The sequence below is a fragment of the Pempheris klunzingeri genome, chromosome 19 (assembly GCF_042242105.1).
Source record: "Pempheris klunzingeri isolate RE-2024b chromosome 19, fPemKlu1.hap1, whole genome shotgun sequence".
NCBI classification, from domain to species: domain Eukaryota; kingdom Metazoa; phylum Chordata; class Actinopteri; order Acropomatiformes; family Pempheridae; genus Pempheris; species Pempheris klunzingeri.
Window position 1 is genome coordinate 16,423,436 of NC_092030.1, and position 17,007 is coordinate 16,440,442.

Below are 17,007 nucleotides of genomic sequence, written 5' to 3' on the forward strand. Positions count from 1 at the left end.
GTTTTTGCAAAATGATCATTTCCAGATTCTAACACTCATTGAGTCATAAAAGCATTGAATAATGTTTTACAAGAAGGAAATTATGCAGATTTGATCTGATGACTGCAGGCGTATACAAACAGTCTTTGTGTCTTTTACAACATAATGTTTTCAGCTGGGACAAAAATGACTCCTGCCATTACCTTATGTGGTTATCAGACATGGGATAATGAAATATTTGGAATAGATGCTGTTGGAACAACAAAAAAATTGCAAAACACCATCTACAAATGAATTCAGTTATGGTGCTTTTAATCACCTAAAATATTTTGTCATGCTCCAGTCCAATAGTTCCCAGTCCCTGTCTTAGTGGGGACATCATGCTGGGTTTACCCTCCACTCCCAGCAATTCTCTCTTCATTCTCACTGAGTCACTGCATCCTAAAGGTCAGATTCTGCTGTATCATTATCATTTTATATGCTCTCAGAGGGACTTACATGCTTATTTTACAAGAAAAACACAAAAAAAATGATAGCTCCTAAAAAAGAAAGCAACAATCTGTTTAGTGCTACAGGAAGGTACAGTAAGTCCACTGGTGCAGCACTATAACAAGACCACAGCCATGCTTGTGGCTGTGTGAGGCTGCATACTGGGGGGGTTGAGCTGCATGCTAACATCAACCTGCTAACATGCTCACAGTGACAATACTAACATGCTGGCATTTAGCGGTTAAGATTTACAAGTTTGACCATCTTAATCTAGTGTGTTAGCGTGGTAGCGTTTTTAATTATCACTAAACACAATTACAACTCAGGTAGATGGGGATGCCATTAGTTCTGAAGTAGAAATTTGACATGAAGATGGCACAATATTAAAAGTCAGTTCCGCTTGTGAGGACCATGAATATCTGTCATGGCAATCCATCACATAGTTGTCACCCTGAACCACAAATGTTAACCTGCTTCTGGCACTGTAGGGAAGATCAGGAGATCACCAGAGTCAATAAGATTCATCCTCTCGAGTCAATGAATGTTTGTACAAAATTCCATGGCAATGCATCGAAGAGTTGTTTAAATATTTCAGTGTGGACCAAAGTAGTGGACCAACTGACACCACCAACAGGCTGCCATTGCCCTAAAGGATAAAGGATGATGTAATCCAGAGACATGGAGACTACATAATTCAACAAGACCTTGAAGATGGGAACAGAAAGCACCTAAAGGCAAAGTGCAGCTCTCAGATTAGAAACTATAAGAATTAAGGGGTAAGAGCAGCAGTGGGTGCTTATTTGTCCAGAAGAAAATAAGCATGCAGCTGATGGACACATTATCCTCCAGCCATCCCACATACTGTGTGATAGTTTAGCAACCGTGTAGACGATGTCTGTGTTTCATACGTAAATACACTGCATGTATACACAGGAAACCTAAGTATTATCATTACTAGTATTTATTTTGGCTGGGGAGGTGTAACAATCTGGTAGAATAATAGGCAGTGTGGCACTAGGAGAAGAGTGTGAAGGGTCCTTGTGTTAGTCTAGCCAGAGAGGAGGCATTTATATAGAACCTGCTGCAAAAATCTGCTTTATTACCTGAGTGAAGTCGACTTGAGCACACATGTCCTCAAATAGTGTCCAATGTCAAACTCAAGTTTTGCCAAACAGAAGCTTCACTTTGGGTTGCCACATTTTCATGGAACTACCACTTTTTTGCATCTCATGCACCACCCTCTCCTACACCATGACCACTTCACAGGGCACAAAAATGCTAAATGAACAGGCAAAGGTTGCCAAATGAATCTTCGAAAGTCAGCGAAATATTAATAGAAGTGCAGCCGTGCATCTTTGCACAGGCATGAAAAATCACTATAGCTGAGTGGCTTTGCTCTACTTTTCCCACATTTTTCTTGCTTTTGATTCAGTCACTGCTGGGGTTTTTTTTCACGGGAAAAATACCTTCTTTTTATATATGTTCCAAAAGCTACAATTAGGGATCATCAAGTTCAACAAGAGGCATGTTTATGTGATGGCGTGGCTTCCTTAATATTTTTCAGACTACATGGAGGGAGGATCTTGGTGTCAAGATGATTGAAGACGAATGGGGGAAAGCACAGAGCAAGGTTCCCCTCACAAAGTGCTTCAAAGTACTCCAAAGTCTCTAAAGTCTCTAAAAGGACAGATATATTTATTCCCTCCACTATGGGACACGTGGCCTGGCATGGCTCTGTACACAAGTAAAGATTCAAACACTTCCATCTGCCAATCAAAGTCTGTAATGATATTTAACAAAACTTAAAAGGTTTGTAAAAGAGTATTTGAAACAGTTTTTAAGAAGAAATATCAAAAGATGAATACTACGCATATCACAATTTCTGTCACACAGAAACAATTTCTTGACCAACAATTGTAGTTGGTCAGGAAAGGTTTTGTTACATTTATGTGTCTGGGATGATGAGTAGCTAGTTAAACGTCTGATGAAAAGAGTCATGAACTTTTTAATTCTTTTAATTGTACATTACCAGTAAGTTCTGTCAGTGACACATTCCTGGTGGGTTCTTTTGGGGCCACCTCTTTGAATAAAACATGCTTTTTTATTTACTATATATGAAATACAGCAGCTCTATCTTTCTGCAATAAGATGACTAAATATCCTTCAGAATGAAAAGCCTCTTCATACAGCTATCCAGCCCTTAAACTTGAGGAATGAACCTGGCCTGAGTAACACAGAATGACAAGCATTTTTCAGTCGCTATTTCTGCTCTTTTACATCATATAAGCCTTCCTATTGCTTACCAGAGGAAATGAAATGTTTATTATATAGCCCTGAGGGCTTTTGCAAAGAGAGTTTTGGTGGACTTAAAGAAAGGATAAGCTTTTCCCTCTCTTCCCTCCAAACTTGGCTTCCTCTTGTGGCATATGAGAGGCAGGAGGTAGAGGCAGGGTCACAGAAACAGTAAAAGAGAACCAGCATAAGGAATGAAAGAGCAGGCACGAGGGGGTAAAGATTGGCAGCAAAGTCAGTGCTCTGCCACTCTCCTGTCTTAGCCTACTTGATCCCCTGGATGCAACGAAGCTGAGCACAAAGACATGTGCCCAAAAAAGCTCTTCCACTCACAGAGCAGATCTGCAGCACATACAGTAAAAGCCTCATGACCTTCCCACTGGGAGGCTTTAATGTGAATGGTCCTAAATCTGTTCAATCTCTCCCTCATCCGACAGAGGTTTTGATAAATAGAGGCCAAGCTGATAGATTTAGAAATAAAAGAGTGATCGAGGAAGGTTTACCGCAGGGCTTGTTTTGCTACAGGGAACCCAGATTGTTTTTTCAATAGCAGATTTTAAGAATTATAGTCCTCTTATCTGTGAACCTATGATATATGCTGGAGATGTCGCTAATGGAAATCCCAGTGCTTCAGGCTAGGAGAGGTACAGTAAGCCTCATTCTGGACTCCAGGCTCCAAGTTAGAGTCTTTAATAGAAAGGAACGTTCAACCTGGCAATGGCTTGTGTCACCATCCGGAAGAGGAAGTTATCTCACTGGTGTGGACAGGACAGAGGGTCATATGGCCCCGTGACTCGTGTCCATAGGAAAATTCTCTAATTTCCTGCAGTGACTGCAGCCACATTGAGTTGGATAATATCCCACAATCAGAGCCATCTGAAAGCCATTCCCGGGCACAGCCACTGGCCTAAACAGGCAAAAGTGTTATAATTGTTTTGAATGGCCAAACTAATAGAGGCGGAGAAATATAGCAATCACTTGAAGTGGAGATAACAGCTCATATTGTCTCTCCTGGAAGATATTCATACACTCATTTCTACCCAAAAAGATGACAAAATTAGCTGTGAAAAGAATGAAAAAAGAGGGTTGAGAGAGGAAAATCAAACCCTGCTTGCTATGGTTACTTTTGAGAAGTGATAGAAATTGTCGGTTGCTAAGTAAATGCCAAACCATTCCTTTTAAAATCTAAAGCAGCATTTATAGAGGCTCCATCAAAGCCTCCCTCCTTGTGAAGGGGAAACAGTCCAGGTAGGAAAAAAGACGGCTCTAGCCAGTCAATGGTGGAATCTGGGATAGTGTGTGTGTGTGTGTGTGCAGAGAGGAAGGTGGGAGTGAGAGTAGAGAGGGGAGTAGTGGAGCAGTAGCTTAGAAATCCAAGTGAAAGACCATCTGTTTGGAGGGGTCTGGGGGTCTGAGGGAGTGACACTTCCTGACCACTTCTGAATTATGTCAGCGTGATGGAGACAAAGGAGCTACAAGATGATGATTCCTCAAAATGCCCCCTAATGTTCAGTAGCGGCCTTCTCTATATACTCTACTCCTTATATTTTACGATTCCCTGGTGGCAGTAATATCTCTCTGTTTGTCTATTTTAATATCCCGGTAATGTGGAATGTATTTCTTGCAGGATTTAGTTTTCCTTTCTTTCTATTTGGCTCGTGTCCGGATGGAGACAGAGGGTGGCTGATGGGGGGTAGGGTGACCCATCTCCAGGATGCAGAAACACTGAGCCTGGTGTGGGACCTGGTTCCATGGGGGGAGTGGATACAGCATCATAATGACCAAGCCAAATATTTGTCTAGTCCATATTCTGAGAGCATAATGAAGTCCTTTTACAGAGGGCATCATTGGAATCTGGACACTGATTTTATGCCAGAGAGAGCAGGTTTCACTAGGCCCTGCTGTTTCCACTTAGGCTACCCAGGTCTCTGGTGGCCCAATCCAAATTCAATACAGAGCCTTGTGTCCAGCATAAGAATGAATTATGGCTCTGTTTGACAGATGATCTGTAGTGAATCGGAAATTGAAGTTGGATTTGATCAGGAGACGAATTGCACACTGAAGTGGGATTTCATTATGCTGTGAATTGAATAAAAACTTGCCTGGAATTTAAAATAAAGGTTTGTCCTACTGTACATGCCGGCAGGGTCTACTGTTTATGGAGGGAGGAGCTTGAAAGGTGGAATTTCACAGCACCAAATGCAGCCAATTTTTCTCTCACACACACATCTAAGACCCTGCATACCTGCGCACACACTTACAGTATGTATATACAGTACATCTTCTATGCTTATACTCAGACAGGTGTGGACTAACTTCCTAGTGTGTTGCACCTTTCTGATGATGCCAAGTTGGTCCTGTGTCAATATTCTCTCTGACTGCCAAAAAATGTGTCAGGATTGAAAAGACGCTTTACTGCTCAGAACCATTCTGCTCCACTTTTACATATTGCTAGATATTTCTTCTGCAGGAAGTACGGAAACTACGGCCACTTGTGTGTATTCACAATGTTGCCTACGAGGAGAAATTAAGGGACAGTATGGAAATTATGATGAAGGGAAAGGTGGCTGAACATTAAGTTTCTTTTTTTTTAAAAGCATGGTCCTCGCCAGTGTTATTAACATTTTTTGGACCCTCTCTTTGACTAAACAACCAACACCTGCTCCACAATATCTCAAAGTAGTATATCACCAATGACTCCTTTTGTCATTTATAACCAAAAGCGCAGAAAGAATTAAAAGCCGTTATATTAGATTATTTTATAACAGGAATTTATCAAATAACAATTTGTGACAATGGCTGCCACTTTATATGACACATTTACATTTCCTATTTTCCTATTTTGCTGTAGTTCTGCTTTCTGTTAAGATGCAGAATAAAGTGAGATAGACATAAAAGACAATCCCTGACTCTCCAAAATAGTAAAAATAATATCTAGTGTACCATCCAGTCAGCAAAAAGAAAAAATGAATAACCCTTCCCCTTATCTGAACACCCAAAAATAATTTCTGTACGCCCCTAAACAGGGAACAAGTTCTGAAAGATGCTTTGTTACGATTACAGTAAATGAGCATCATTTTAGCACCTTACAACATCTCAGCCCTGAGCACAAAAATACAGTAAGAAAATAACAAACCTAATAGCAAAAATCAACCTAAAAACAGCACATAGTGGTGAAACTCTACTCCATATTTCACACTTCAACAAGTGCAGGTCTGTGTGGTGTTGACACTTTCAATCTAGCATGGCCAGGTCTGAGAGCCTGCCCCAAAAGAGCTTGTCTCCCCCAGCAGGTTATTCTGGTGTTATTATGAGAACTCAACATGCTCATTATGGTTGTGGCACTGCTTTCGGGGTGGCTGTCTCCTCTGGTGTGCCAGCACTGGAAATACTTGTGGTGAAGGAATGACAGGGAGAGAGAGAGAGACAGACAGAGAGGCAGAGATTAAGGAGAGCGAAGGAAACGGAGAGATGGAGAGGATTTAGCAGACAAATGTGGAGAAGATAAAGGAGCCAGCTTGGAGTAGGTTGCGACAGATGTAAGGGGAAAAAAACCTGATAAATAGAAATAGAAAGAGAAAGACCACAACATGGAAACTTGTGTGACAGAAATCACAGCAGACAGGAGCTTGAGTGACCATTTTCCACCTCCCAGTGCATCTCCAAACCATCCTTACACAGGAAGCAGACAGAACCAGGAACACAAACAAGTGGACAGAACCACCTGTGAAGGAAAAACACAAACCACGGAGACACTCCACATATACACACATGCACGTGTGCACTCCCACGCTCGCATACACACGCATTCCTTGTATGAACAGTCTTTCTGTGTGCAGTGGAGCTGAGAGAGACGGCACTGTCTGGTTCACCGCCACCACCTCCATAACCTCTGCCACTGCCCAGCGTGAAAACACACCTACACAGAGGTGACTGTCTTTACAACCTATTTATTTGTTGGGTGACATGAGGTTATTTTACATCCGCACGTGCTCTAAAATACACCACTGTCTATGTTACTTAGCAGCTTTTCTGGGATGTTTTAATTTCTCTGAATTGCACAGACTATGTGATACATTTAATAGAATCCTTGATCTTTTCGAATGATTTAAATCATTTTCACTACGTCTCGTCACCTGGAAGTAATTCTAAACACACTGCTTGTGTGAAACAGTGGAGACATCCAGATAAATATAAACCCTGAGAAACATGTGAACACCCAACCAAGCCCAGCACTCAATTTTCTTAGCTTTCAGTCTGCAAAACACTGTATTGGTTGTTTATGTGTATGTACAGTACACAGCTCACTGTAAACACTGATATCCAAACAGCCTATGTTGCTGTTACTCTTGCCGTGCATCAAAGAACAGTCTTGTGTCCTCACCAGGCCCAGGCTGCAATTTGGGCTCAAGGCGTGGCCCAGCACCCATTGGGCTGTGTCCGCCCTGCGCACCAGTAATGACCCCTTCCCTATGGGGAGTGTTTGATCTGGGCTGCCTGTGTGCTTCAGCAGGGCCTATTTCTGGAGCGTGGGGGGGATAAAGGGAGCTTTCAGACTTGGTGCCAATGACCATAATTAAGCAGCTTTAAGGGGTGGCAGTGAGCGCGCTAGCGAGCGCAGAGTTTGTAATTTGGAAGAAGGGGGCAGAGTCGCTGTGGCTCATTGGAAGTACATGGGAGGGTCGGGTGGCACCAAGCACTGAAACACAAGGGACAGAGTGTGTGAAGGGGATTGTAAAGAGGATGTTAATGACTTGCGTCCATTAGCACCCACCCCTGAGGCTGGCTGACCAACGGCCTTAGGCTGAACTGTTGAGAGATCGCCATAACTGACACACGTAGTTGGTCCCGCCCAACAGAGTGTCATTCAAGGCGACCTTTCAGTGCTTAAGGCCTCTGGCCGGTCAGCTCAAAGAGCTCTGATGGACCAAAGTCACTAACATCCTTCTTCTGTAGCCTCCTCATGTTACTGTGTGCAGCATTCATCTGAACAAGCAGTTTGCTGTAATACCAACTCATTGAATGTTTGGTTATTCATTCAGATTTTGTTAGTTTAAGGTAGAGTTCAGGTTGTAAGATCATCTTATCTCAGGAACCACCCACTTATCTACTTTCAATGTATTTAATTACAACTAAACAAGATTGCTAAAAGATATCAGTTCTTATTTAGAAAATAGATGATGGGCTCAGGCCCCAGTAGTTATGTTTTTCTAAGGGATGCCAGAGGCAAGTGGTTTAGCTGATGTGGGAGTTGTTTGTATTGTTGGTTCATTTGCCCTGTAAATTAAACGATCTGTTAACTGCACTTAAATCACAAAAACCACATATTTTCTCATTTTTCTCATTGGTGTCATCTAGCCATGCAAATAGTCTTAGTTTGACTTGCCCAGGTGTTCAGATTTTTGTCTCTAAGATTGCTGCCTCCACCCCTAACATGATAGAGGTGAACGCAAATTTGTTTGTGGTGCTCACAGCACAGAAAAATTACATTTAAGAAATTCAACAGCAATATCTGCCTGGAGAAACAATATTTCCGTTATTGTATAGACCTTGCAGTGAAAGGTTTTCATCTGTAATGTTAACTCAAGAAACTGTCTATCACCATGTTAAGCAAACACATACATGAAACTTCTAAAACAGATGTCAGGTGGTAATTACTGGCTCCTGTGGCTATGTGGAGGTCTTTAGTGGGCCTTACCCTGCACCAGGCCATGACCCCTCTTAAGGTAATGGGAGCTGATCCAGGTGCTGCTCCCTTGCAGTGTCTCCATTAACACAATGGGCAAGACTGGTGTCAACACTGATATCTCACACAGGGAAATATTGCAAAACATCTGCATGAACCTTCTTGAGATCTGACACAATATTCACACCACATTATGACTATGTGTGAAAATATAACTCTCCAGAAGATGACTAATGTGAGCATCTTAGACACCAACTCCCCTTTTGTTTCTTTATTTGCTCCAAGGGGAGATGAGACACACTTACACTCAAGTTTAACCTTACACTTAAGTTTACCTTAAGTGTCAAGGCTATCATGGATTATTTGCAATCACCCAAATGACTCCACGCACTGAGAGATAGTGATGTTTATACATAAAGGTGAGTCTCTGGAGTAGCTGTGGGCGTCTCTGTTTGGCTGTTTCCGTCTGTGAGGCGCTGCCCACCGTGTGTCACCGTGGTTCATTCATATGGTTGACCGGCGCATGGGGCTTTGGCTGAGATCCGTGTGGCCACCCCCTGGAGAAGGCGTGTAGTTGCTCGATACAACCGCTGGGTTTGTAACTTGACACCTGGCTGAGCGGTGCATTTGCCATCGCTTTACCCACACAAAGCCTATTTAAAAAGGAAAGGGATGAGTCCGACGCTCCTGACTCCGTAACCCCCCTCCAAAAGAACCCAGCTTTCTCTCCGGCTGCGCGTCCCTCAATCTGGATCGGCATAAATGAATGAAACACAGGGGAATATCGACAGACAATCGCACAGGAAAACTCTCTGTCAAACCAGCCTGCCAGAAGGAATTTATGTCGGGCTTGACAGGCAAATCATCATGAGTTTTTCCCTCTGGAACTTCATCTCAAGCTTGTCAAATGTGTAAAACGGCGACCGGTGTCCTCTTCCCCTTTGCAAAGGAGTCACGCTGTGATTAACGGTCAGGTTTTTGACTGCCAGGACAAATGAATACAAATGAATTTAGGCACCCGAAGGAGAGATTGCAGAACCTCTCATCTAGACACAAAGTGAGTATCATTCATGTTATTTTATTCTGATGCGTCTGTGCGCTCTGGTGAGAGGATGTTGGATGGAGCTGAGGGGAGAGAGATCACTGGCGGAGACTGAGCTACAATTTAAGGAACTGTTGCCTCCATGTGCGTACCTGTGATGTGCCGGCTGGCTGTGGTCCAGCTCTCCACGCAGGAGTGGGGTCCACTGGGGACCACTGAGACTCTGTTTGAGGTCTGTTTGGACCATGGGTGTCACTTACTTGACATGCACCATAACTTTTTAAGAGTCAATCTGCCCAAGTGCTTGTTCCCCCTGTGCATTTCTATTTTAATTTTCATTAAACTGTACAAAAATTTTTTATTAGTAAGCATTTAAATGGGCAACACTCAGTATCCTCTCTTCTCTGTGCAGGCTACTTTAGTGCAACACAGACTGTGGTTGCTCCAAGAAATACAGTGCTTGCAAGGGGGATTTGTGGCCAATATACAGTGGGTGCATGCAAGGACTTTTACTTAAGTGTTTACTTTACTGACTCATCTGATCTTGCAAACAAAACAGGAAATTATTCAGACCCATAAAGTTTCACGAGTGGCTCTTCAGCTTCCAGTGGAGCGTTTGCTACATTTTGTGAGGATGCTTTCCATGTTTCTCCTTCAGCGTCCGCAGCTGCATTTACGCAGGGTAGTTAGACACAAGGTGGACAGCATACTTAAAAGAAATTGCTCTCACAGTTGGTTAACGAAGACCCCGGCTTTTGCAATAGTTTGAAAAACACCCACGAATCAATTCATTGACGTGACATGAAATGCAGCTGTTTTATATAGGTGTTTACAGGGTGCATTTTCACAGGCAGTGAAAAAAACACATAGGCTATTGTAGTAAATGGATAGAAATATGTGGACTCGACTTGGCTGCAGAGTTTTTTACGGACGTACACGCTGCAGCCAGCTGTTGTACAATTCAAGCTGAAAAGTCATGCATTCATTCATTTATGCATTCATTCATTTACACACGCTTGCGTCATTCTTACTTTAAATTTGGTTTTATTGCGCAGTGAACATCTGGTTTGGTTAATGGATCAGTGGACGGATAGTGGCTAATGGATAGAGGGGATGCAGGGAAGATTTGACCCACCGTCATCTGGTTTTTCATTAAAAGTTGGCCAAATGGTATCAGCTTTTTTTTTTGTGCCCGGACGCTTGGCAGAAACTGTCATGTGTTAAGAAAAAATAACAACATGGCCCTTGTAGGTTCCTATCCTCCCAACACTGGCGCAACTACATCATTAAATTAATATGTGCATGGACTGCGATTTGGTGAAGACCTGAGAGGTGTCAGCTGCAGGGAGCATCTTTCCCCACATGTCCACACGGTGTCGCCCTGCATGCCTCACTCCTGGCTGTCCACATGCACTCATCTTTGGGAAATGTATTGATATATTCCTATAATGTCTACACTGACAAAAAAAACCCATAGAGTTTGATTGCATGCATGAAATAAATTCCCACACAGACACTTTCTTAGTGAACCACTCTAACTCTGACTTGTGTAATTTGTTTCAATTGCCACTAAATCCAAACAGAGCCATGTTATCACAATGAGACACATGCTTTTTATGTTTCATCTGCTCTTAGACAGAATGATAATAGTATGGACAAGACGTTTGTAGATCATTTGATGAATAGAAATTGGTCAGGAAGTAAATAATTGCAGAGAGGACAGATGATGGACATGCAAGTATAACACTGGTCTTAAAAGATGTTAGTTATCCTTTCTTTCTCATCAGCCCTTTGTCAGCTCATCCTCAGGAATTTTCCACTGTGTGTGTGTGTGTGTGTGTGTGTGTGTGTGTGTGTGTGTGTGTGTGTGTGTGTGTGATAGGCAGGATCGCCTTTGGGAAATCCTTTCAGGGAATCATTGAGCAGTCCAAACTTGTAAAAAGAAACGGAAACTGTCCTGGCTTCTCAGTGTGTCTTTTCTCAACCTTTGACTTGTTTCTGGCCTGCAGACGGGCTGCTGTTTGAGTGTGTGTGTGTGTGTGTGTGTGTGTGTGTGTGTGAGAGAGAGAGAGAGGTGTGAAGAGGGGCTGGTGGTTTTGGGGATCGAGAGGTTAGAATCAGAGTTTAGACATCAGCAGTGCGGGTTTAGGGAAAGACGACTATGATGCCAGAAAATTCAGCAAGTAAATAGAAAATCTGCTCTGAGGAAGTGTAAAACATGTCTGAGAGTTTTCATCTGCAGATTGAACCATATATCTCTGTCAGCTGCAGTGACTGAATATCTTTACCACATTTTGCAAACACCGTAACCAACATTCAGACAGTCTGACTCACTCTATCCATCAGTTTATTGCTCAGTCACACTGCTTTGATCACTGTGTATCTGTCTGTCTACCTTTTTCCATTAAATGACTTGGCTTTTTGATTGTAAAGGTGTGCACAGTTAAGATCAGAATAGAGATATATCAGAATTACAAAGCCGTGTCTGTAATGTGAGTGTGAAATGTGAGTTCAGTGGCTTACAGCACAATATACAAGTTAGACTGCCTGGTTTGATAGATGACTTATAGGAGGTTTTGTTCGTCTGGCCTGCTTTTTGTCCACTCAGCTTTGTCAAGGATACCTCCAGGGGAGTCATGTCATAGCTCACTGTTGCAATGTGAAAAGCACACCAGACAGGGTCAGTGCATGGATGTCAGCCCCACTGATTTAAATGTCCGCTGCACACAAATTCATCTCAGTGCAACCGCCTTCAACTTCTCCGCAGAAGAAAAATCCAACCTGTCACATTCACTTCAAAAGAAACCTAATGAAAAGCTAAACAAGCTACCGAGAGTTTTCAGTGTGAAAAGCCAAAGATAACAGTGCAGTTTCCCCAAGAAACGTGGTCCAGTTTGCACAGATGTAAACAGCCTGAGAGTCATTTTTTACTGCACTAAAAATCTCAGCATTTATGACTCATTTTCAGAAAGCTGATCTCTCTTCAGCTGATAAGACGCTGAATGAGACTGTAACCAGCTGGGAGACACAGACACACACACACACACACACACACACATACACACACACACACACAATTTAAGCATCCTGAGTAACCACAGCCAGCTGTGTGTGGGGCTGATTGTGATGAAGCCTTATTAGCAACTAGGAACTGGGGGAGAGGCAGACATAGACGGCGAAAACACACACATTAGCACACCATCACACACATGCACTTAGATATGTACACACACTCTGATTATAATCATTCAGACCAATGAGGGAAGCAGATACTGGTTATCTTGGACGTTATTTGCAGGAGTATTTCTAAACAGAGACAGACACTTCTTTGCCTGTGATAGTGCAGAGTGATGAATATGCTTACGCAACAGTTACCGTTTCTCCCACATTTATATATTTGGAGCTGCTGGCCCATGCCCCCGTCTGCCTGCTCCACTCTAACCCTTCAGCCACAGCTGCTATACACATTTCCTCCTCCGATCTGTGTGTGTGACCATGTGTGTCTGGATGACCTCCAGTGGTAAACAGTGGCTCCCCTGCCTGTCACCAGATCTCAGTCCCCCGCTGAGCTCTCACTCCACTTGCCAATCAGTCTCCTCAGCTATGTCGCACACCTGGATGTGGTGAGGGTGTTTAGAGAGAGCATTTCGTTTTTGTTTTCTGTGTGTGTGTGTGTGTGTGTGTGTGTGTGTGTGTATACACATGTTGGTTTTGGGAGGAGAGTTGATGGATAAGTCTACTGTAGTATTTCAGTCTTACAAACCACAACTTGAAGCTGTGTGTGTGTGTGTGTGTGTGTGTGTGTGTGTGCGTGTGTGTGTGTTTTGGAGAGAGGTGCTCCTCTTTGCTCTGAGTTGTAAGTGCTTTTGCAGCATCCACTTCCCATTTGTTATTCACATGGTATCAGTACCTCAAATGGAAACCATATGGGTTTGAATCTGTGTTTTGGTGTCTTGTTAAAGCAATGATTGCATATTATTATCCGATTAATTCTGAATTCCTAACGATTCTTTCATGAAACATCCTTTTGTAATCTGTGTTTATTTCATGATTTTGATCTATCGCCAAAAAATTGCAGCTTACGACAGCAGTTTTGTTTCTAAAGCATACCTTAAGATGGCCAAATGTAAGCAATATCAGTTATTGGTACCACATTGTAACAAGGCAAAAAAAAGGGGTTTTATTAATACTTAATAAATGCCTTACTAATGCTTAATAGAGTAGATGTTTCAAACATGAAAAAGTACAGCTTTTGTGTTGCCAGGTTGTGATAAAATCCGTTCAACTTGTTGGACTGTTTGAACAATTAGACTGAGATATATTTATAGATAACTTATTAACATTTTCAACTACAGTCTTGATGATGAAAACCCTAAATTAATGACTCATTAGGATCTATACCGACAAAATCGATGGCCTATTATAAAGTCAGTAAATTTGTTCCATGTAATGGCTCCTAAGTAATTTGAATTATTTAACTGATGTGTCAAAGTCATTAGTTACAACTGATGAAAAGCTTATTAAAAATGGTACTAAATTATTCTAAGAGTTAAACAATGGTATGAATCAGTTCTGTGTGACTGCTGCAGGTTTCTAACGTCTTCTCTTCTCTTCCCCCAGGAGAGCCCTATTGCTCTGTACAGTTTTATATTGTACTTGTTACTTGGGACTTACACAAGTACACTCTGAAGGTAAGACATGACTTAATGTCCACTCCACTTCTCTCAACTGAGTCACTTCACTTTCTCACCTCTTTTCTCTTCAGTGAAATTTTACCAGTGGAAAAAACTGTGAAACTTACTGGAGCACTGGGGGGAGTTTAGAGTTATTCTTTGCCTGTTTGGTCATTGCCCAAGCACGTAAACACATTGCTATGTGAATTGGCCTAACCGTTGTCATGACGACAAGTGTTGAGTAAGCTGAATGAGCAAGGGTGTGATCAGATCAGGGATTCAAAGTTGACCGTTATGGAGAAGATTGACTCTCCACAAATGGCAATGTGAAAGCAATGTGAAATGGGTCGCTCGTAGTTATGATCCTACAGGGGATTATCACCTGAATCTGCAGCTTCCCTCAGCTGTACAGAGCTTTATAGGTTCAGCTCATTGTTTGTGCCCGCAACCGCAACTTTGTGTTTCACCCTCACTGCTCTCTGCTTGTCAGCTGCAGCGGGCAGCTGTTTTAAGCTAAAAAGTTCTAAGAAACCCACTTTGCACTACCTGCTCAGCAGCAAACAGCAGACAGACACAGATAGCGACTAGCTGGTGAACACAGTGGAGCATTTAGCAGCTAAAGAGACAGATATTTCTCTCAGGAGTTGGTGGAGACCAAAAGCAGAGTTAAAAGAAACATTCACGAGATGGCCAGAAAAATCACAAATTAACTAGAATGTTGCGCTGTAACTGCTGGATGCACTAATTAACTATTTGCTAACAAGTTTGTCATATCAGCTTAAAAGGTTATGAAAACTTCATCATCATGTTCATGATGATATTCACAAATAGTTGCTGCTGCCCCCAAGTGGCCAAAAAAACTCATCTTTGCAGGTTTAATTAATATGGTGCAGGGTAGGTTAGGTAATACTGCAAATAGTGAGTGGACACTGAAACAACAGTGTTTCATTGTTCACTAACAGCTGGCAGATTGAGAGTTGTCATATGCTTTTCTACTTTTTATTTGATTGGGCAGGTAAAGATGGCTATGGCAACATTATATCATCTGAGCTACTTTTTGTACTATTTAGCGGTTTCCACTGATGAAAAGTTAGAGATACAGTCCAGTGAATCAGTCCCTTCTCTTCTCCAGTTAGTATGATTGAGACTGATAGGGCGCAAAGTTCAATAGGCACGAAACGCAGTCACTGGAAACTGGACTGGAGACCGGAGACCCATTGTTCATACCTGTAACAATGGGTTTGGATGTAGTTTTGTCTGGAAGCAGGTATTTGTGCCCAAGCTGTGTGCGTATTATTTTCAAATATAAAAAATACCTTTCTTAAAGTGACATAGATAAATTGGACTACTTACTACTCTCTGTATATGAGAAGAACTATGTGAATGAAGAAATCCCTAAACCCAAAGCAATGATAAACAGCTCAGTCAGTCAGTGTGACTATGGTTTTTGTACTGATACACTTTTCCCTGCATTAGACAGTGGCTTCCTCTGCAGTCAAGGTCAACAATGGTGAACGATAAGAAACTGTCTGTATGGGAACGTCATTGTAACCCAGTTACTGTGCTCTCAATATTACTATCACAACCAAGCACATTGGGTATCAGGGATAATCAAAACTCAAGGCCAGGCCAAAACCTCTTCTGATCAGCCTGTTAAGAAGCAGTGGATACCATAAGATCAGTCTCAGGATCTTTGGCAGACACCGGGCTCAACATTTTACCAAGTTTTGTCCCTGATTTAAATAATCGATAATCGATCCAAAGATTCCAAATGCGGTGTTGTACGAATACCTGCAATGTGTTGCTGTGAGGATGATTTTTCCACCCAGAGGTATCATAAATAGCTCACTGTAGAATAGCGTAGGCCAGCCAAGGGGAGATCTTTTGAGTGTGTTCAAATGAACCAGTGACTTCATCCTCTACAAGGGATAACATTACAGAGTGAAGAGCCTTGGACTTTCTCTCTGTCCTAGTTGAGTGGCTTGGCACAGAGCAAGGCTATGAACTCCAGCCATGTGTTAAACACAAGTCTGTCTGTATGTATGTATGAGTGTGTGATCGTGTGTTCACATCCATACCCTATGCAGCACATCTAAAACCACATGGTTAATGTGTGCCCTGTTACAAATAGTATTTAAATAAAAAAGTTTGGAGACAGGAGTGTATGTACAGAACAGATACATGTAATGCACCCCCTGTCACACTGCCATGTTTTGTTGTCCTTTACTGCAGAAGAGACCACACAGAGAGCAGAATTCAGTGTGTGCATGGGTATACACTGTACGCCATGTAGGTCTTGTTTCATCAAAATATTTTGTAAAGCCCTGGTGTTTTGAGGCAAGGGAAAGTCTTACAGCCTCATTGGGAAGCACTGAAAACCCACAAAGAACTGGCAATATAGAAAAGGCATGTCTACATTTGCCTCACTTTACACTGTGCAAAAAAAAAAGATTGTTTTAGCTGTGACTGAGTACAACGCTTTTTCACAATTTGTAAAAACCTGGTATGAATCAAAAGCACTCAATAATTCTTAGACATATTAGTTTAAGTGACGTTTTGTTTTTGTATCATTTTCACCAAAAGACTTTTGAGTTCTGAACTGCTTCCTCCCTCAGGACTAATTCCTTGATAACTACCAGTATTACTGGGGATCAAATTCCCATTCATTACTTTTTTTTTTAAACTTTCCATGCAATTATATATTTCCAAAGTCTAAGCCCTCCCTGTCAGGAGTCTAATGAAGCAAGCCTTGTATTATAGAAAGACAAGCAACTCATTGAAGTCCTTGCTTTCTATGGCTTACCAGTACAGCAACAGTTAGGACATCCCATCTGTCTTTCCCCTCA

At 42.1% G+C, this 17,007-nt stretch overlaps 1 protein-coding gene across 1 annotated transcript in view; it reads left to right on the top strand.

The window, feature by feature from the left end:
• Positions 1–9,450: 9,450 nt before the first annotated feature.
• The window catches only part of col27a1a (collagen, type XXVII, alpha 1a), a 63,421-nt gene continuing 55,864 nt past the window's right edge, over positions 9,451–17,007 (top strand). The window contains exons 1-2 of the mRNA XM_070850684.1: positions 9,451–9,503; positions 14,109–14,179. Of these exons, the coding sequence (XP_070706785.1) occupies positions 9,451–9,503; positions 14,109–14,179 (124 nt within the window). The remainder of the gene's footprint in view (positions 9,504–14,108; positions 14,180–17,007) is intronic.